Source organism: Amblyomma americanum, chromosome 2, assembly GCF_052857255.1.
Source record: "Amblyomma americanum isolate KBUSLIRL-KWMA chromosome 2, ASM5285725v1, whole genome shotgun sequence".
Lineage (NCBI taxonomy): Eukaryota > Metazoa > Arthropoda > Arachnida > Ixodida > Ixodidae > Amblyomma > Amblyomma americanum.
Genome location: NC_135498.1, coordinates 24,723,996 through 24,742,726, shown reverse-complemented (window position 1 = coordinate 24,742,726; position 18,731 = coordinate 24,723,996). Strand labels below are relative to the sequence as shown.

Below are 18,731 nucleotides of genomic sequence, written 5' to 3'. Positions count from 1 at the left end.
GCAACTGGTTATCGAACGAGCTTAAATATATCGACTGTTCGGAAAAATGGTTTTCTACCAACGCGACAACGAAAAAGGCTCGTTTACGACTCCTGAGTTGCCTGCATTTTTTTCTTCTTTCCTACGTCTAACACTCAGCTTTCGTTTGGAGCGCAACTGGTTATCGAACGAGCTTAAATATATCGACTGTTCGGAAAAATGGTTTTCTACCAACGCGACAACTAAAAAGGCTCGTTTACGACTCCAGAGTTGCCTGCATTTTTTTCTTCTTTCCTACGTCTTACACTCAGTTTTCGTTTGGAGTGCAACTGGTTATCGAACGAGCTTAAATATATCGACTGTTCGGAAAAATGGTTTTCTACCAACGCGACAACTAAAAAGGCTCGTTTACGACTCCAGAGTTGCCTGCATTTTTTTTTCTTCTTTCGTACGTCTAACACTCAGCTTTCGTTTGGAGCGCAACTGGTTATCGAACGAGCTTAAATATATCGACTGTTCGGAAAAATGGTTTTCTACCAACGCGACAACGAAAAAGGCTCGTTTACGACTCCAGAGTTGCCTGCATTTTTTTTTCTTCTTTCGTACGTCTAACACTCAGCTTTCGTTTGGAGCGCAACTGGTTATCGAACGAGCTTAAATATATCGCCTGTTCGGAAAAATGGTTTTCTACCAACGCGACAACGAAAAAGGCTCGTTTACGACTCCTGAGTTGCCTGCATTTTTTTCTTCTTTCCTACGTCTTACACTCAGTTTTCGTTTGGAGTGCAACTGGTTATCGAACGAGCTTAAATATATCGACTGTTCGGAAAAATGGTTTTCTACCAACGCGACAACTAAAAAGGCTCGTTTACGACTCCTGAGTTGCCTGCATTTTTTTCTTCTTTCCTACGTCTTACACTCAGTTTTCGTTTGGAGTGCAACTGGTTATCGAACGAGCTTAAATATATCGACTGTTCGGAAAAATGGTTTTCTACCAACGCGACAACTAAAAAGGCTCGTTTACGACTCCTGAGTTGCCTGCATTTTTTTCTTCTTTCCTACGTCTTACACTCAGTTTTCGTTTGGAGTGCAACTGGTTATCGAACGAGCTTAAATATATCGACTGTTCGGAAAAATGGTTTTCTACCAACGCGACAACGAAAAAGGCTCGTTTACGACTCCTGAGTTGCCTGCATTTTTTTCTTCTTTCCTACGTCTTACACTCAGTTTTCGTTTGGAGTGCAACTGGTTATCGAACGAGCTTAAATATATCGACTGTTCGGAAAAATGGTTTTCTACCAACGCGACAACGAAAAAGGCTCGTTTACGACTCCTGAGTTGCCTGCATTTTTTTCTTCTTTCCTACGTCTTACACTCAGTTTTCGTTTGGAGTGCAACTGGTTATCGAACGAGCTTAAATATATCGACTGTTCGGAAAAATGGTTTTCTACCAACGCGACAACTAAAAAGGCTCGTTTACGACTCCTGAGTTGCCTGCATTTTTTTCTTCTTTCCTACGTCTTACACTCAGTTTTCGTTTGGAGTGCAACTGGTTATCGAACGAGCTTAAATATATCGACTGTTCGGAAAAATGGTTTTCTACCAACGCGACAACTAAAAAGGCTCGTTTACGACTCCAGAGTTGCCTGCATTTTTTTCTTCGCGCGCACTCAATGGTTCGACCATTCGTGGAGACGTAAGCTGCGCCGCCTTCGCCGAATCGCACTGGTGTATCGCTCGCTTCGTCCTTCCATTGCGAACTCTTTTCCCCGCCCACTCAGGCCTTGCTTCGCGCGCACTTACTCGGAAAACGTGCTGCGGAAGGCAATCGCTCACTGGCCAGATTGAAGCGCACTTGTTATTAGGCTCGGCTTTAGTTGGAACGGTGGGCGTCGAAAAACCTTGAGGAGCTGGCAGGTGTCTACGCCGTAAATCTGCTTTCCTTGTCTTCCTTTCAGTATGCCGTTTTGTTTCTTGCTTCTGGTTGTCTTCTCAGTAGCGGGAGTGAACGCAAACAAGCTCTGTGAAGAAAGTTGGAACAGCAGTCGGGAATACCCTGCGGTGGGAAGGTGCCCTTATAAAAATGGTCCATAAACAGTCTATATGGTTCTTGTAGACTCTATTGCCTTTTTATAGATTTCTTTTTCTCTAGTCATAGTCTATAGACAAAAATCTACTAGAAGTGTATGGCCATAAATCTATAAATTGTGTATAGACTGTCTACAGAATTTGTATTGCCGATAGACTGGTCTCTAGGTTTTGTCTATAGACTTTATAGACTGAAGTCTATGGACAGTTTATCGACTGTGTAAGGAAATTTTTGTAAAGGTATGGAATCCGCTTGCCTAGGTTTGACACCGGACAGCTGAGTGAGCGGGCACAGGCAACGAGACCAACTTCGTGTCGCCCATCTTGGCAGCTGTAAGGAGAGGCCTTGACCGCTTGCGTTCCCTAGTGGTTCCTTTAGGGCTCTCCTAATTTATACGCTTTCGAAGTTGCTTGGTTTCGAACGATGGATTCTCTGTTTTTGAAAGATTATTAGCCTTGAAGGAATGCACGTATGCCGTGGCAGTGACTCTTTCCTGCTGCAGTGTTACAGAGGCCAGGGCGTCAGCCTTTAGGTGACGATTTTCGCTTCTAGTGCCATCGTGATTGCATGCACATCTCTTGTCAAGTCAGCGCAAACGACGTTGTTAAGCCTAAACCGTGGCCTAAACGCACCCGCCGCACTTCCTGTAGGTGCTAAGCGGTTGTGTTATCGGGGCAAGCTGCCACAGGTTCGATGTCTTGCTGCAGTGTCCTGATTGCGGTTAAATGCGATAACCGTATACACGTGCTCACATAGAGCGGCATGTTAAGTAATTCCCGCGGCAGAAAGTTAAGCAGGAGCCTTGTACTGTCGCACCTCACGCTGCTCACATTAAATGTATCTTTGAATTTATTTTTGAATGTACGTTTGAATGTAAATACACTAGGCGTCAACTTTAATTTGAGAAAACTCCTTGAACATGCACGAGCGTGAAAGTTGCGCACCTTCATCTGGCATGAAGTATCACATATCCCGGACGACGAGTCAGTCCCGTTAAGAAAGGAGTTTATGAATCACAGCGAATTTAGTGTCCTATAGTGAACCTCGAAACGCCGTAACATCTGTCGCGACGAGGTAAAAAAGACAGCTTCCACCTTCCTACTCTGTTTGCTTATCCTGCGTGCTCATACTTCGCGGTCGAACTTAATATCTGTAACGACTTTAAATTCTAAATTGAAGAAAATCATGTCATGCGTCGTTAAAACATTAAGTTGGGCTAGTTTGTATTTGCTTGCTGGAATAATTTTCTTTGCGGTTTAAAAATACACACTACATCTACGACAAACACACTAGGGACACCGGGTATAATCATGTCATACATCTCAAAGTTTGCACGTGTAACGAACGCAAATTTGTGCGAACCAAACTATGGGTGTTGTATCCACCACATGTTGTTAATGCCATATTTGCCCGAGATCTGTTGGTGAAGAAAGCCAATCAGTGGTTAGGGCGCTCGACTACTGATCCGGAGTTCCGGGGTTCGAACCCGACCGCGGCGGCTGCGTTTTTATGGAGGAAAAACGCTAAAGCGCCCGTGTGCTGTGCGATGTCAGTGCACGTTAAAGATCCCCAGGTGGTCGAAATTATTCCGGAGCCCTCCACTACGGCACCTCCTTCTTCCTTTATTCTTTCACTCCCTCCTTTATCCCTTCCCTTACGGCGCGGTTCAGGTGTCCAACGATATATGAGACAGATATTGCGCCATTTCCTTTCCCCAAAAAAGCCAATTATTAATTATTAGAAAGCCAACACTCACCTCATGTGGATCACGAAACACAGGACAGCGCCCGTCCTGTGTTTCGTGTTTCTTCTGTCTTGTCCTCGTTCCGTTGCGCTGTGTTAACCTGTGTCGTCACGAGCACCTCAATTTCCTCTACTCGACCAATATTTGTTAGTCATACTTTAGCACCCGCGTGTGCGTGATTACCTCCTATAGCTGCTGAACAAATTCGCAACGACACAGTGCCGTGCGTTTCATAAAGACGTAGAAGACGTAACTCATAAAAGGCATGCTTACGAGATTTTTGTCGTGGGTATGTGCCATGTCACGAAGGCAACAACAACAACAACACGCTTTACTTGCTCTCCAAAGTATTGCTTTGTTTTTCAGTTTTTATTTAGTTGGTTTAGTTTTGTGTACTGTAAGGATTTTGATTTTTCTTATTCAAACCCCCTTTTGCAGTTCCCTCGAAATATCGAGACAAAAGAATAAAAAAAATCGTGCCGCCTCGCAATGAATATACGATGTGCCACCCGACTACCGTCACTGAAGTGCGAGGCAAGCGTTCTTTTTGCTCCCGTCGTTTCGAGGAACCCTGCTTTACCGCCTATAATGATTTCAACCGGCAGATCTCGGGCACCTGCGCGTCACACTGCGGGTGATTTCTCAAGCTTAGTCGCCGTTCTCTCGTACACCGATGAATTGTTTTGCTTTTTGTTTGCTCGAAATGCGTCTGAGGGCCTCGTTCACGAGTTTTTTTTGTTTTTTTTTAGGGGGGGGGGGTCATGCAGATCTTTTCCTTTGATCAAAATGAAAACTGAAATAAGTATCGTATCTTCGGCCAAAGTTCTTGTTTCCCTTTTATTTTTAACTGTCAAAGATGTTTATTCATGATTTTTTTTCCAATGTCAATTCTGCTTCCCGAACCTCCATGCCCTTATTTTTCGTGAGGAGGATTGGGGGAGGGTGCGGAACGGCAACTGGCATGCGTTAATTTCAATTCCTTGAAGTGCTCGCCGTTGCCTTTTTCTGATTCACGTTTCCCTTACCTGTTTTTTTCTCTCTCTTATTTTGTTTCGCAGTTTTTCACCACGCCAACTTCCTTTCTTCAATTGTGCCGGAGTCATGGTGAGTTCATTTCTCTCTTCCTAACCTTAGCACTTATTACTTTGTGGTTTTTGCCTGCTTGTTCCCGATGTTCTGCATGGTTGGTTCGTTTCGCGATTTCGGTCTACTTTTTTCTTACTTCTTACTGTCGAAATGTGTCACATTGCCTCCAAGCAATCTCGCGATTGCTTCTAAGCGGGCTACGATGTGATTGAGTCACTCCCCGAGTATTTATTTTCTGTAACTTTTTTTAGGGGGCACGTTTTTTCTTTTCTCTTTTTTACTTTAGGCTGTCCTTTTCATTTCTGGCTTTGAAAGAAACGTTTCTCCTGGAAAAAATGTGTCAACCGGTAACTGCCTCGAGAAATGATGGGTGCTTGCGTTGTCCCTGTTAGATTGACGCTACCTATCCTAGGCTGCAGTGCTACGATAGCGTGCGGCGCACTGTCGATTAAAGCGTTTAGCTGCTTAGTTTTTGCGACTGCCCTGTAGTATAGGTCTGCACCTACAGAGTAATTCGCTGATTTACAACGACAGCTCTGTATAACCAGTCAACAAAGTTTTATCGACTTCACTTGCAACTTCGTCATCGTTTTGGGGGCTACGGACTGTCTGCGAACTATATTCTCCGAAGAAACAACACATAGAAACTCACTTTACTTTCGTATGCTAAAAGACTTGCTCATTATGGACGGAATAGGGTTGCATCTAAAAAGCTAACCCCTGAAGTCGCCTGTAGTTAATAATAATAATAATAATTGGTTTTTTGGGGAAAGGAAATGGCGCAGTATCTTTCACTTATCCCGGCGGACACCTGAACCGCGCTGTAAGGGAAGGGATAAAGGAGGGAGTGAAAGAAGAAAGGAATAAAGAGGTGCCGTAGTGGAGGGCTCCGGAATAATTTCGACCACCTGGAGATCTTTAACGTGCACTGACATCGCACAGCACACGGGCGCCTTAGCGTTTTGCACCCGGGACATGCAGTTAAATTCAAAGCCATATTTATCGGGAGCTTTGTCTCTACCTTTCGAAATTAGTGGTCTTTAACAAGAAAGTTTTTGTTGCTGGTGATATTTTTGTTGAACAAAAAGCGATGTCACTGTCAATCTGGGCACGTTGAAGTCGCATTTCCCCGAGGAATTTTCCAGCGTCAGTTCTCACTTCTGAACCCTCGCGCACTTTGCTTCCTCGGGCGCTGCCTGCGGGAATCTAAACAATTCGGGTCGCCTCAACCCCGCAGCTTTGTCCCTTGTCAAAGCCAGCGGTGATGAGTGAGGTCATCGCCTCTTCGAACAGGCGCGCTCTTAGAAGTGCAAATTTTCTCGAGGGCGTTCGAACCTCATTCTAATGCATATAAAGGGGACCGGTGCGTCTAAAGCGTTCGCGCCTTGGAAGAGCCGTCAGAGCGCTGAGTGGTCTGTGAACTCCACTTCGCCAGTTCGAGACTGCGGTGCTCGAGGTCGTCCTCCCGTGAAAGGAGGGCAGCGGATGGGGGGGGGGGGGGGGTGTTGAGTAAGGCGAATGGTGTGCTGTGTTGCCTCATTCCGGCCACGCCGGTGTGAAATTCCCATGGGAGGAACGAGTGAGCGTCGACCCGCTTGGTCGTGGCATCGTGCGCTCTCTGACGACCTCTCTCTCTCTCTCTCTTCCACCTTTGAGCCTCCCACGTCAACCCTCCTCTCGGTGCAGGCCAGCAACCCGGACAGTCTTCTCGTTGACTCTTTGCCTCTCCTTCAGCAGCGCTTTATTATCATCAGCCAGATTACGTCCACGCAGAACAAAGGCCTTTCCCAATAATATCCAATTAGCCCTGCTCTTTACTCCGAGGTTAATTCCCACATTGTTTCTTTTCTTCTTTTTTTCAAATGTTTCTTGTCTTGCTCTATTCTTTAAGCTTCATGCCTTGCATACTTTTGCGTCATGCTTGCTCTACAGCGTCAGTGAAGAGCGGCATGCAATTTCCAGCTGACTCCGGTTTTCTTCGCGGGATTCTCCTATACAAAACCTTCTCGTACGCGGTCCTTTCTCTCAAGGCATACAAGGCACTCTTTGCCTACTTGAGAGCGACTGGATTGAGTGACAGACTGTGACAGCGTTGTGCGCGCGCGCGCGCGCGCGTTTGTGTGTGTGTGTGTGTGTGTGTGTGTGTGTGTGTGTGTGTGTGTGTGTGTGTGTGTGTGTGTGTGTGTGTGTGTGTGTGCGTGCGTGCGTGCGTGTGTGTGTGTGTGTGTGTGTGTGTGTGTGTGTGTGTGTGTGTGTGTGTGTGTGTGTGTGTGTGTGTGTGTGTGTGTGTGTGTGTGTGTGTGTGTGTGTGTGTGTTTGTTTGTTATGCCCTTTTCCCCTTCTCTCTTTTTTAGTTCCCTAATTCCTCTTCCCCAGTGCAGGGTAGCCAACCGGAACCCCTTTCTGGTTAACATTCCTGCCTTTCCCTCCTCCTCTTTATCTATCTATGGCGAAAAATTTATAAATTGGGAATACGAAAATCAGTACCGCCGTTTTCCGAACGTTCCGCTGCCTTCCAGAGTTGACGAGGGAGGCCGGACGATGCGAGTCGAGGAATTCTGGTGAGATTTAGCCGAGTGCTGGCACTTGCGAAAGTTAGATCAGCGTAGAGGCATTTAAACGGCGAAGTTAACGCGTCATGTGTGACAAGAGCGGCTCAGTTCACGAATATAAATTCGCTTGTTCGGGAACGTCTACACGCATTTCTGTGGTACATACTCCCGAGGCGCTTTCCAAAACGGCACTTTCCTGCGAGTTACTTTTCGCTGAGGCACTTTTCACTGAGGAACTTTTCACCGAGGCACTTTTCACTGAGGCACTTTCCACTGAGGCACTTTCCATTGAGGCACTTTCCACTGAGGAACTCTTTAGTTGGCCACGTTTCTGTAAAGAGTACTTCGAGGCCTTACTTTCTTTGTCAACTTAACGTTTTCGTGACGCCACTCGGAGAGATTTCTTAACACAGCAGCTGTGCTAAAGAAGCCGCGGCACCCCGTCTCACTTCGCCCTGTCGCATTTGAGAGTCGTGATTGAAAGAAGCCTACAGAGGGCACGCCTCATTTCGCAGAAAGATAGTGAGGGAGGAAGATGAAAATAATTAATTTTGCTGGAATGACTGGTACGGCGCCTCTGAGCCGGAAATTAAAACTGAAAGCACGGTGATCGTTCTCCCTATACCATGAAGCAATGGTGTATTAGGCCTAAGTTATTCGCGAGTACTGGTAAAGGAAAAAAAAAAGATCGAAAAACGTGACTGCGAAAACCAGCTTTTTATAGCTTATAGGAATTTCGTGGCTTATGCCTGATCATTTATTTTTCAGCGTCTTAGACTCTCTTTGTCCGCATCTTCTCTTTTCTGTCCACCTTTATCCCTGTCAGCTTCTTCGTCCGTCCTTATTCCGGTCTTTTCTTTCCTCTTTAGCTACATCAGTGTTAGCGTTGATATTGGCGTATGGATTAGAGATTACCAGATCGAAAAACTAAACAACGGCGGAGATGTTCTTGGGATGGGAAGTTGTGACGTGCTACCGCAAGCTGGTGACAGAGAACAAGCAAGTTTGATTAAACACCAGCAACTTCTTCCGATACAGCAAATAACTGCTCTTAATATGTCACGCCTGTGGAGGATAAGGCCCTAATGAGGTGCAAACTTTCCCTGTGCTCTAGAAAAAAAAACGAAAAACAAAAAAGCTCCCGTAGCAACACGGGTAGTATGAGCGCTATATAGTATAGCGTGCGTGCATAACTTCCGTGTCGAAACGGTTTCGCCATTTTGTTATTGTCACCACAGTGCAGAAACGATTAAAATAATAATAATTGGTTTTGGGGGAAAGGAAATGGCGCAGTATCTGTCTCGTATATCGTTGGACACCTGAACCGCGCCGTAAGGGAAGGGATAAAGGAGGGAGTGAAAGAAGGAAGGAAGAAGAGGTGCCGTATTGGAGGGCTCCGGAATAATTTCGACCACCTGGGGATCTCTAAAGTGCACTGACATCGCACAGCACACGGGCGCCTTAGCGGGAACTCCGGATCAGTAGTCGAGCGCCCTAACCACTGAGCCACCGCGGCGGGTGAAACGATTATAAGGAGGACCCTTAACGTTGAAGCGACTTGTAACGCTACGATCTGGCAAGAAGCACAGGGCAGTGAGTTTCTTGTCACGTTTGGAAGGGACAACTGGGACGCTTCTCCGGCGATCAATCGTCGAATGCCGTTCGTGACGTGTGCGTGCGTTACTCCCTTATAAAAATGGTCTATAGACAGTCTATAGACTTCTTATTGGCTGTATTGCCTTCCTATAGATATTTCCTTTTGTCTATTCATAGTCTATAAACTGTCTATAGACGAGTCTACTAAAAGTGTATGGCCAGAAATCTATAGATTGTCTATAGACTGTCTGTATGATTTGTATTGCCTATAGCCTGTTCTCTAGGGTTCGTATATAGACTTTATAGACAGAAGTCAATGGGCAGTCTATAGACTGTTTAAAGAAGATTTTGTAAGGGCCGTCTGAAACAGTTTTATGCCTCTCCAAAAACGCATCGGCACGTGCCTCGGTCGCCAGCCTCTGCTGGCGTTTTTTGTAACGCTGAAAACAGGAACGCTCCGTAAACGGATGTGAAGTGAGAAATGGGGAGAGGGGGGGGGGGGGGGGCTGAACTGGGCGAAAGGGTGACAAGTGAGTTTCAGTAAAGCCAGCAGCCCTTTCCGTTCAAGCCGTTGTTTTTGCGGCAGCCACAGTGGGTCGCGTGTCAAGGCTCTGCTAAATTCGGCGTCAAGGCCTAATTCAATAAGTATATAGGATCCACACGGCCCCGCGTCTCCCACGGGCGGCGCGCAGCTACTATACGTGCGTTTTTCGCTTCGCCGCCGTTCTTTCGAGTCCGGAGCTGAGCCCTGCTGAATACAACTCTCTCCCCTGTTATTTCGCTTCGCGCCAACGCGGAACCATCCAGTCGATCTTTTTTTTATATTTTTACATCGCACTTGGTTTATTTGTGACGAAAGAAATGGCGCGAAGTTGGATCGCATGAGGCACAACAAAGGAAGTCGCCCTACAAAAGCGCGGCAATTGCGGATTTACGAAATGCCAAGACGAGTTCAGGCAGGCAGGTCAGGGCTGGAACGCAAACTGCAGGATGATTTATCCGTCGCTGCTCCTTCGCAAAGTGAGCTGATAAGAAAGACAAACAAACAAGCAAACAAACAAACATAGAAAGCTTGTTGGATTCTGGGGTGGGGCATGATAACGCCAAGCGATTGTATGTCTTCCTTACGTCAGGAATGATCTGTTTGGTAAGTTGAATCGGTCTTGACAGAAGGCATATATCATTGCTGTCTCATCAGGCTTCCGCCGGGCAGCCAGAGGTGCATTGTTGTTTCGCTTGGTTATTTCTTTTTTTTCTTGTTTCTAGCCCTTCTGCGTTACTACGGGAAAGCCGGGAAATATATTATGGCGGCTTGCTTTCGGATCTCCTGCATGGTAGATATAGCTGGCGCCCGTAAAGGTATGAGCGAGATGAATGGCGACGCATGGTTTTGAGCGTAGGAGGGATTTTTTTTTTCCGCGTCGAATTTGAAAAGGCATCAAAATATCGTTTTCAGGAGAAAAATTACACAAAAATTTTCATACCTCACTCGTACTATCCACTCTAAGCACGAATGAGCATATATATTAGTAAAAAGGGAGCAACCTCTCCTCAAGATAGCAGATGCCGGGGCTAGCAAAAATCTTTTCCTTCCTTTTTACTATTATTTTTAATAAAACCACTACCACCACCAAGCGCACTCCCTTTTAGGGGAAGGGTATGTTGCCCAAATCCCGCGGTAGACTTCTATCACTAAGTATACGGAATGGTTTCTCATGGCAGCGGAGGCATATTTCCACCGCAAACTATACTAACTTGATGCAGTTAGGTGTGGAAGGAGGCTTTTAAAAGCGGCAGCGGAGGTTAGCAAATAGTAGAGATCGAAACCTTGGTCAAAATGTTCGTAACTGCTAGAACTCCGCGCGTTTTGACGAGAAAATTTGTTTCCGTTGTCAGCCGTAAATATTCGTAACTTCTGCCCGTCGAAGGCTTGGACAGAATACCTGTCTCCTAAAAAGGAGTACTGCGCTAGAAGACATCTTACTCTCTTTTTACACCCACAGAGGCGTATTCCTGTCTAGATTGCAGGAGGTAATCGCTGACTGCAGTCTAAATAAGTGTTGGACGTATGTGTCGCGTTCGCATGAACCGAGTCTGGAGCGCGAGGCTGCGCAACAAACGGGTGGGGCTGGGACTCCGAAGGATGCGAGGAGGCCAGCGTAGGCGTTTCCTGAAACGAACGTCCGGGCGAAACAATTCGCTCTGTGCTCGAGCAGCGTATACGTGAAGCGAGCTAAGAGTTGGGAATGGATTAACTGACTGTACAACACGGCCGATTCCCTTTTTCCAAAATTTTTTCGCGACTTTACTGCATCTATTTCATTTTCATTGAATGCACCTCGCTTCGTTTAGTTTCATTCGAAAACGCTTTTGGACCACGACGAAAAAACTCTTATCCGATGCCCAGACGTAAAAATTCGTTGTATCCGAGATGGTAGACTGATGTTCGTTATAACGGAGGTGTTCGTATAGGTCCTTCGTAGCCCGACAGGCGATGGTTGGCACTTGCCGCTGGCTACTAACGTTAACGGATTACCAATCGTTAGAAAGCGTTTCAAGGACCGAGACTTTTTGAAAGTCAGGCCTTCCTTCGTAGCACTAGGAACGCGCTCCACTGCAGCACTTGTCTGCATGCTGCAGAGGGCGCTGTCATTTCACTGGTTTCCTCCCAGCCAAGTTTCATCATCACAGTCGCATGAGCGAGCCTTTGTTCGCAGATGGTGGCGTGACATACCGACGCGGGTTAACTAACCGTTGCGCGTTATCTGCGCGCTGTCTACCCTAGACGACAGCGCACAGCTCTCAATGCTAGCGCAGTGAAGCGGATCGGTGCGGGCTCATCATGTACAGGCGGCGCTCGCACGTAGTATGCCTGTGCTAGCCAGAGCCTATGCTGTAAGTTTCGCGCTCAACCCCGACGTACTGACGTAACCCTTTGTCATCATTGAAATGCTGAACTAGTTCTGCCGAACTAACTCAGCCCAGCGTGGTCGCTGGTTCGAGAAGAAAGGGGACGGGGTGTGTGTGTGTGTGTGTGTGTGTGTGTGTGTGTGTGTGTGTGTGTGTGTGTGTGTGTGTGTGTGTGTGTGTGTGTGTGTGTGTGTGTGTGTGTGTGTGTGTGTGTGTGTGTGTGTGTGTGTGTGTGTGTGTGTGTGTGTGTGTGTGTGTGTGTGTGTGTGTGTGTGTGTGTGTGTGTGTGTGTGTGGAGGAGGGGGGGGGCAGAGTAATCTGTCACCACTCGCAACAGCATGTAGATCTATGCAATTTACCAACTGTCATAAGTAAGGTGCCGTGTCGACCAAGCGCAGACACTTCGTAACATGGTCTGGCGCTCACTGTCACTCGCGATCACCATAACGTCGCCCCAATGATGATTTCCGATGTTTCGCTGTTGATTTCTTTTTTTAGCCCTTCTTAATCTTTTCAAATTTCCTGTGTCAACAATTTTTTTCTCAGTTATGAATGAAACGCATGACAATTCGGCCCCGTGTGTCGGCCTGCTTGCCGACCTGTTTGTGGGGCTGTTTGCCAGTGTTGCAAAAGGGTTGCAAGCCCCAAGGGTAGCGTTGGCCTGGCGGCCTGGGGCAAAGCTGGAAACATCCGAAGGTGCCGGCAAAGGATGAGTCGACTGGCAACAGAACAACTTGTTTATTCTGGCATCTCAAAAGAGCAGCCGGTCAGGGCGACCACGTTACTCGAAGGAAGAAATCGAAGTCTCTCTCGGCGTAGTAGTAAGTGGATGTAAAGGGAAGAGGAAAGGAAAATGCACGGGCCTGTGACTGGTGTTAAAACACCACCACCACTGCCGGCGTGCAGATAGAGAGAAGGATTGGTAGGGTTTCAGAGGAAGAAGGAAGAACGCGCGCGCAGGGGCGCCAACTCTCGGCGTCCGGGGCAGCGGCGTTTTATACCCACGGAGTCGAGGGCAAGAAGGAACGGCTTGGGAAGAGGCGTCCGATACGGCGACGCTTGAACATGTCCAGACGTGACGGGCGCGTCCGCCAGGCCGGCGCCGGTCAGACCTCCTCGCCTCCCAGTTGGGGAGCTCCTCTCCCCGGCTGCCGCGCTTTGACAAGCGTGGGCACCAACATGCACACACACACACACACGCACGCACGACGACACGTGGCACTGAAACCTGCCTGGACGCGCTTGGCGGGAGGCGTTGCGGCCGCGATGAACGAAGCCGCGGCGTCCGTTGCATCCGCGCCGGCTATACCGCGCGTCGTAGGCGAGACGTAACACCAGTCTGCCTATTTCTGTTGTCTGTTTCTACTGTACGCCTGTCTCTCTGGCTGCGTGCGTGCGTGCGTGTGTGTGTGTGTGTGTGTGCGCGTGTATGTGTGTGTGCGCGCGCGCGTGCGTGTTTGTGGGTGCGTGGGCGTGGGCGCGCGCGCGTGTGTGGGTGTGTGTGCGCGCGCGTGTGCGCGCGCGTGTGCGCGTGCGTGCGTGTATGTGTGTGTGTGTGCGTGTGTGTGTGTGTGTGTGTGTGTGTGTTTGCGCGTGTGTTTGTGTGTGTGTGTGTGCCTGTTTGTGCGCGTGCGCGCGCGCGTGTGTGTGTGTGTGTGTGCGTGTGTGTGTGTGTGTGTGTGTGTGTTTGCACGTGTGTTTGTGTGGTTGTGCGTGCGTGCGTGTGTGTGTGTGTGTGTGCGTGTATGTGTGCGTGTGTGCGCGCGCGTGCGTGTTTGTGGGTGTGTGGGCGTGGGCGCGCGCGCGCGCGCGCGTGTGTGTGTGTGCGCGCGTGTGCGTGCGTGTGTGTGTGTATGTGCGTGTGTGTGTGTGTGTGTGCGTGTGTGCTTGCGTGTTTGCGCGTGTGTTAGTGTGAAAGAGAGAGATAGATCTCTCCCCATTTCTGCTTCGCTCTCTTTCCGGAAAAGCAGTCACGGACGAACGCGCGGACTGGGCACTCGACAGAGCATGTTTTTCGTTCGCGCAACTACAGCTTCCGGTGACGCCTGACCCGGGTCCGGAGAAGCGTGCCGGGCATCTTCTATACCCACCGCGACTATATCGGTGTTCGTTTTTTATTATTGCTTCTTTTCATTATTGCGCTTTTTTCTCGTTCTTTCTGCCCTTCGATGCAGTCCCTGGCCGGTGTGGCTGCAACGCCGAGATCGCTGACCCGGCACCCGCACTGCGAACCGCTCTCAGAGGGGAAATAACAACAACTATAGAACGAAAAAAGAAAACTCGATTCGGCCATGGGGGACACGCGCAAGCACGTACCTCCCCCACGTGATCGGGATCGCGGGCCACCGAGGCGTAGATCGGCTAGCGAAACTTCGCGTGCTCTTTCTTGCGCGACCGCACTTACTGATGGTCCCTGGACGGTAATGGCTGTGCGAGGCACAGCCTGCAAGAACAGAAGTCACGGCTGAAATTCCTTGCAAAGGAGACTTCTGTTGCATCCATCTCAGATCCAGAATTGCGCCCGATTTGAACTTATTCCGATGGGTATACCCCGAGCAAGACCTTGCGACGTTTTTTTTTATGCTTGTGGTGTTTTTGGGTTTGTTCCGGGTGAAATAAATGGTTTAAATCAAATAAATATTCACGACTGGGATTCGAACCCGCTGTGGCGCGAACAGATCAGCTTCGCTGGCCACTGCACGAGGACACGCCTCGTGTTAAACTGTAACAACGCACTCTCGAGCTTGCATTGCACATCATCTTCTTCATCAACTAATACTATCAAACTAATATTCGCGCTCTGAGCTATGTGGCCGTAGTGACAGAAAGAAGCGTTCTGCATGCGTTGGCGTTGACAAAACTACTGCAGAAACGGGGCACTGGAGCATAGGCCGCCGCCGTACATTAAGTAAATTGCATTCACGATGAAAAAGTAAAATACGCGCATAACTGACTCCGGGTTCGAACCCGACCGCGGCGGCTGCGTTTTTATGGAGGAAAAACGCTAAGGCGCCCGTGTGCTGTGCGATGTCAGTGCACGTTAAAGATCCCCAGGTGGTCGAAATTATTCCGGAGCCCTCCACTACGGCACCTCTCCTTCCTTTCTTCTTTGACTTCCTCCTTTATCCCTTCCCTTACGGCGCGGTTCAGGTGTCCAACGATATATGAGACATATACTGCGCCATATCCTTTCCCCAAAAACCAATTATTATTAACTGGCTCCCTGCGTCAGTGGACACCTCAATCGCGCTTTCAGGTACGTGGCGTGGTGGTGTGCACCTGCAAAAAACTGCTTTCGCACAATATTTCGTGCTTTGCGATGCTAAACCGTCAGCCCATTTTTCACAATAGCCCGTTACGATAAAAGATCTTCCCTTACAAAAATGGTCTATAGACAGTCTATATACTTCTTATAGACTCTGTTTCCTTCCTATAGATATTTATTTTGTCTATCCGTAGTCTGCAGACTGTCTGTAGACAGAAGTCTACTAAAAGTCTATGGTCATAAATCTATATATTGTCTATAGACTGTCAATAGGATTTGCATTGTCTATAGACTATTCTCTAGAGATTGTCTATAGAGTGTCTATAGACTTTGCAGACAGAAGTCTATGAACAGTCTATAGACTGCCTAAAAATGATGTAAGGGTGCAGTCCTGGCACGCCTTTCCTCTCCCTGTAGCATACTTCTTTTCTGTTACTGCTCAAACACTTGTGCTTCGTTGAAAAGTCGAAAAGGCAACTAGGAAAAATGTACTAAAAATTAAGCAGTTCTTTTGCTGCCGATGGTTCGTGCGTGCAACTTTACAATAGCGCCGGTCCGTCAGCGAAACGGGGTACGGTGGCTAATACGTCACGTGACCTGTGGGCGATCGTAAGTACTGTGCACGGTACTTCTCACGCCGTGGTATTGTGGAATAAAGAAGTGTGGGAGAGGACAGCGAACTTGAACCTCGTTGAAAAGAAAGTTGCTTTGCATTGCAAGATGAATCCCTGCAAGTTGTCATCGAGGCAGGCGAATGACGTTGATGAAGTCAGTAAAGGTGGTCCTCACACGTTACCGAAGCATCTAAAATCTTCTCGACGAAGAGCCGAAAGTTGACAGAGGTGAATTCGGCGTGACGTCAGAGGCACCGCTAGCCAGTACTGCTGCAAGTCGAGCGAAGTTTAGAAACGTGGGCTGTCGCCCTTAACTTTTAACATTAACACCCGGTAGTAACAAGTCTCGTTACTTAGCTTACTTCTGTTTTGCCGCCTCGTACAGTGGAGTAGGTGGAGAATTTTAAGAGGCGCTTTTCAACGATGGTGGGATGACTCCTGACCTGATCTGAACAGGGGAAGGAGAGGTTTTATTATTCATCAGCTTTGAGGCTATCCGTTAATTAAGGCTTTCTCGAAAGATTGCTTTAGGTCCTAAAGTAATTTGCTGCGGAATTAATAAGAACCGCCTCTTTTTGTTTTTGTTTTTTCTGTAGATGGTGGAAGGTATATTACCGGGTCTAACGGGCAGGCCCGCCTTAGTGCGCTGTACGTTGCATTCACATGACGTCATAGGCGCCATTTTGTGGTACAGGGTGCATCTTCCGCGATGCAAGCCGGAGCAAATGGCAGTAAGCTGATTAGAGATGCGCGCTGCCTTACATCGTGTTCTGTATCACAAAATGGAATCCATTATAACATCAAGGCAAGCCGCCTATATGCGAAGAGGCAGTGGCACTGCCGTGGGCTTTCGGTTAATGCAGAGTGCGTTCACATAAATGCAAAAACAGCACTTACGTGAGCATTCTCGCCAAAAGTGGAGCTAGCCCCTTTCTGAAGAACTGGTAATCAGAGTCTGAACAGTGAGCATAATTTAGCCAAGCGTCCACGAGCCTTGAGCCTTCTTAAAAAGAGTTGTATGATGCAATAACCTCATACAGGCCTCGTCATGCAAATTTCATACAATTTGTATGATATTGTAGGATCTCTGAATGGCAAATGTATGATTTGGCAAAATTGAATGGCATTTGTATAATTTTCTACAATTTCTGTGATAACTGTATGACATTTGTATGGCAAACTGTATGAGTTTATTGCATCATACAACTTTTTTTTTTTCAGTGGCTAAACTGTCAGCATTTTCCGTTGAATGTAAGCGTTGTACTGTGCCCAAGTTTCAATTTTATTCGATACATTCCAAGAACCATCGTTTTACCATCAGCCATACGTGCGCGAGCGCGGTTTACCAGGGCACGCATTGTCTCTGCCGCGTCAGGATAGTAGTACTCAGTACGATGGTCGAGTACTGCGTAGCTGGCCTGTTCATGCCACAGACCAGGGTCTTGCAGAACACAATGAAAATGAGAAAAGGGAGATTATAGGAGTGTTCAAGAACGGGGTAGGAAACTAGGTGACTCTTAGCAAACGCGCTCAATTCCACCTCGAAATGGGTTCGCTACATTAAGAGGGAGCTTCATGTCAGCAAAAAGAGTGACGCGACGGTGACGTCACGACGTGCAGCAGTGCGCCTCCGTCCGGTGCCTGCGCCCTCCGGCTTAGTAAACACCCCCGCAGCCTGTCACCTCGATCTGCTTGCGTGTGAGAAAACTATGCAAATGAGCATTTGCGCTGCGGGTAATTCTGCACCGACCACTGTGCCGTGGCAGAAGTGGGGATCGAGCACCCGTACCCGGCTCGACACGCATCTAGCACTGCAGTGCTGCCGTCTGTAGCCGGCACCAAATGCTGTTGGCTCTCCGTTACCGGCAAGCAGAACGTTGTTTTTTTTTTTTTGCTTTTGCGGCTGTAGCTCACCGCCACGGCAAATGGGATTTTTTTTTTTTTCTGCGGTGGCAGCGGTGATGACCAAACCGTGGGCACGTCTATTGAGGCGAAGACACACACTAGAAGAGAGGGAGAAGGGGGGGTGGATGGATGGGGGGGGGGGGAAGCAATATGACAAACCGGAAGCGTGTTCGGCCAGCGGAGATCTGATTGGCTAATCGCTGGAGGCACTACCCGGCAGCGAGCGAAATTTTTTTAGCATGAAGTGAACAACGAGGCGAACGACACGGGAAAAATACTTCTCACGACGGCGGCGTTCATCGCTTGCCGCCGCCGAACGAAATTTCGCGTGCACGGACTTCAGTCTTTAGTACTAGCCTTATTTTGGAAGGCTTACGGTAACTGGCTTTTTAATGCGATAGTGTTCACCCTTACAAAAATTTATTTAGACAGTCTATAGACTGTCCATAGACTTCTCTATATAAAGCTTATAGACCGTCTATAGGCTAGTCCTAGAGAATAGTCTATAGGCAATACAAATCCCATAGACAGTCTATAGATCTACAGTCTATAAACAATCTATAAACATACACTATTAGTAGACTTTTGTCTATAGGCAGTCTGTAGACAGTGTGTAGACTATGAATAGAGAAAAACAAATATCGATAGAAAGGCAACAGAGCTGATAGGAAGTCTACAGACGATTTTTATAAGGGCACGGTCGGGTTCAGAGGAGAGCCAGGCATAGTTGGCGTCATCGCCGCTGTGTGCCGAAAAGTCGGATTGGTCGAGATGGTCGTGACGTCGCACGTAGAGCTGTGGAATGAAAAATTATTAAAACACTAGAAAACTGGTGATTAGAGAGTCGCAACATGATTCAAACGTTGTTAGCTCATGCTATTATGTGAAGTAAATGAATTGCATTGAAAATAAAATTAGGGTAATTAGTCGGCAGTCGAACCCCTCACTCTTGGGTTGCGAGTCAGACACGTTGCCCTTAAGCCTCCTGTTC

General features: G+C 47.7%; 1 protein-coding gene across 1 annotated transcript in view; it reads left to right on the top strand.

Annotated features, from left to right (window-relative positions):
- Nucleotides 1–18,731, top strand: part of LOC144120791 (sodium/hydrogen exchanger 4-like) — a 265,475-nt gene that overhangs the window by 161,239 nt on the left and 85,505 nt on the right. The window contains 1 exon segment of the mRNA XM_077653497.1: nt 4,871–4,916. Coding sequence (XP_077509623.1) covers nt 4,871–4,916 — 46 coding nt within the window.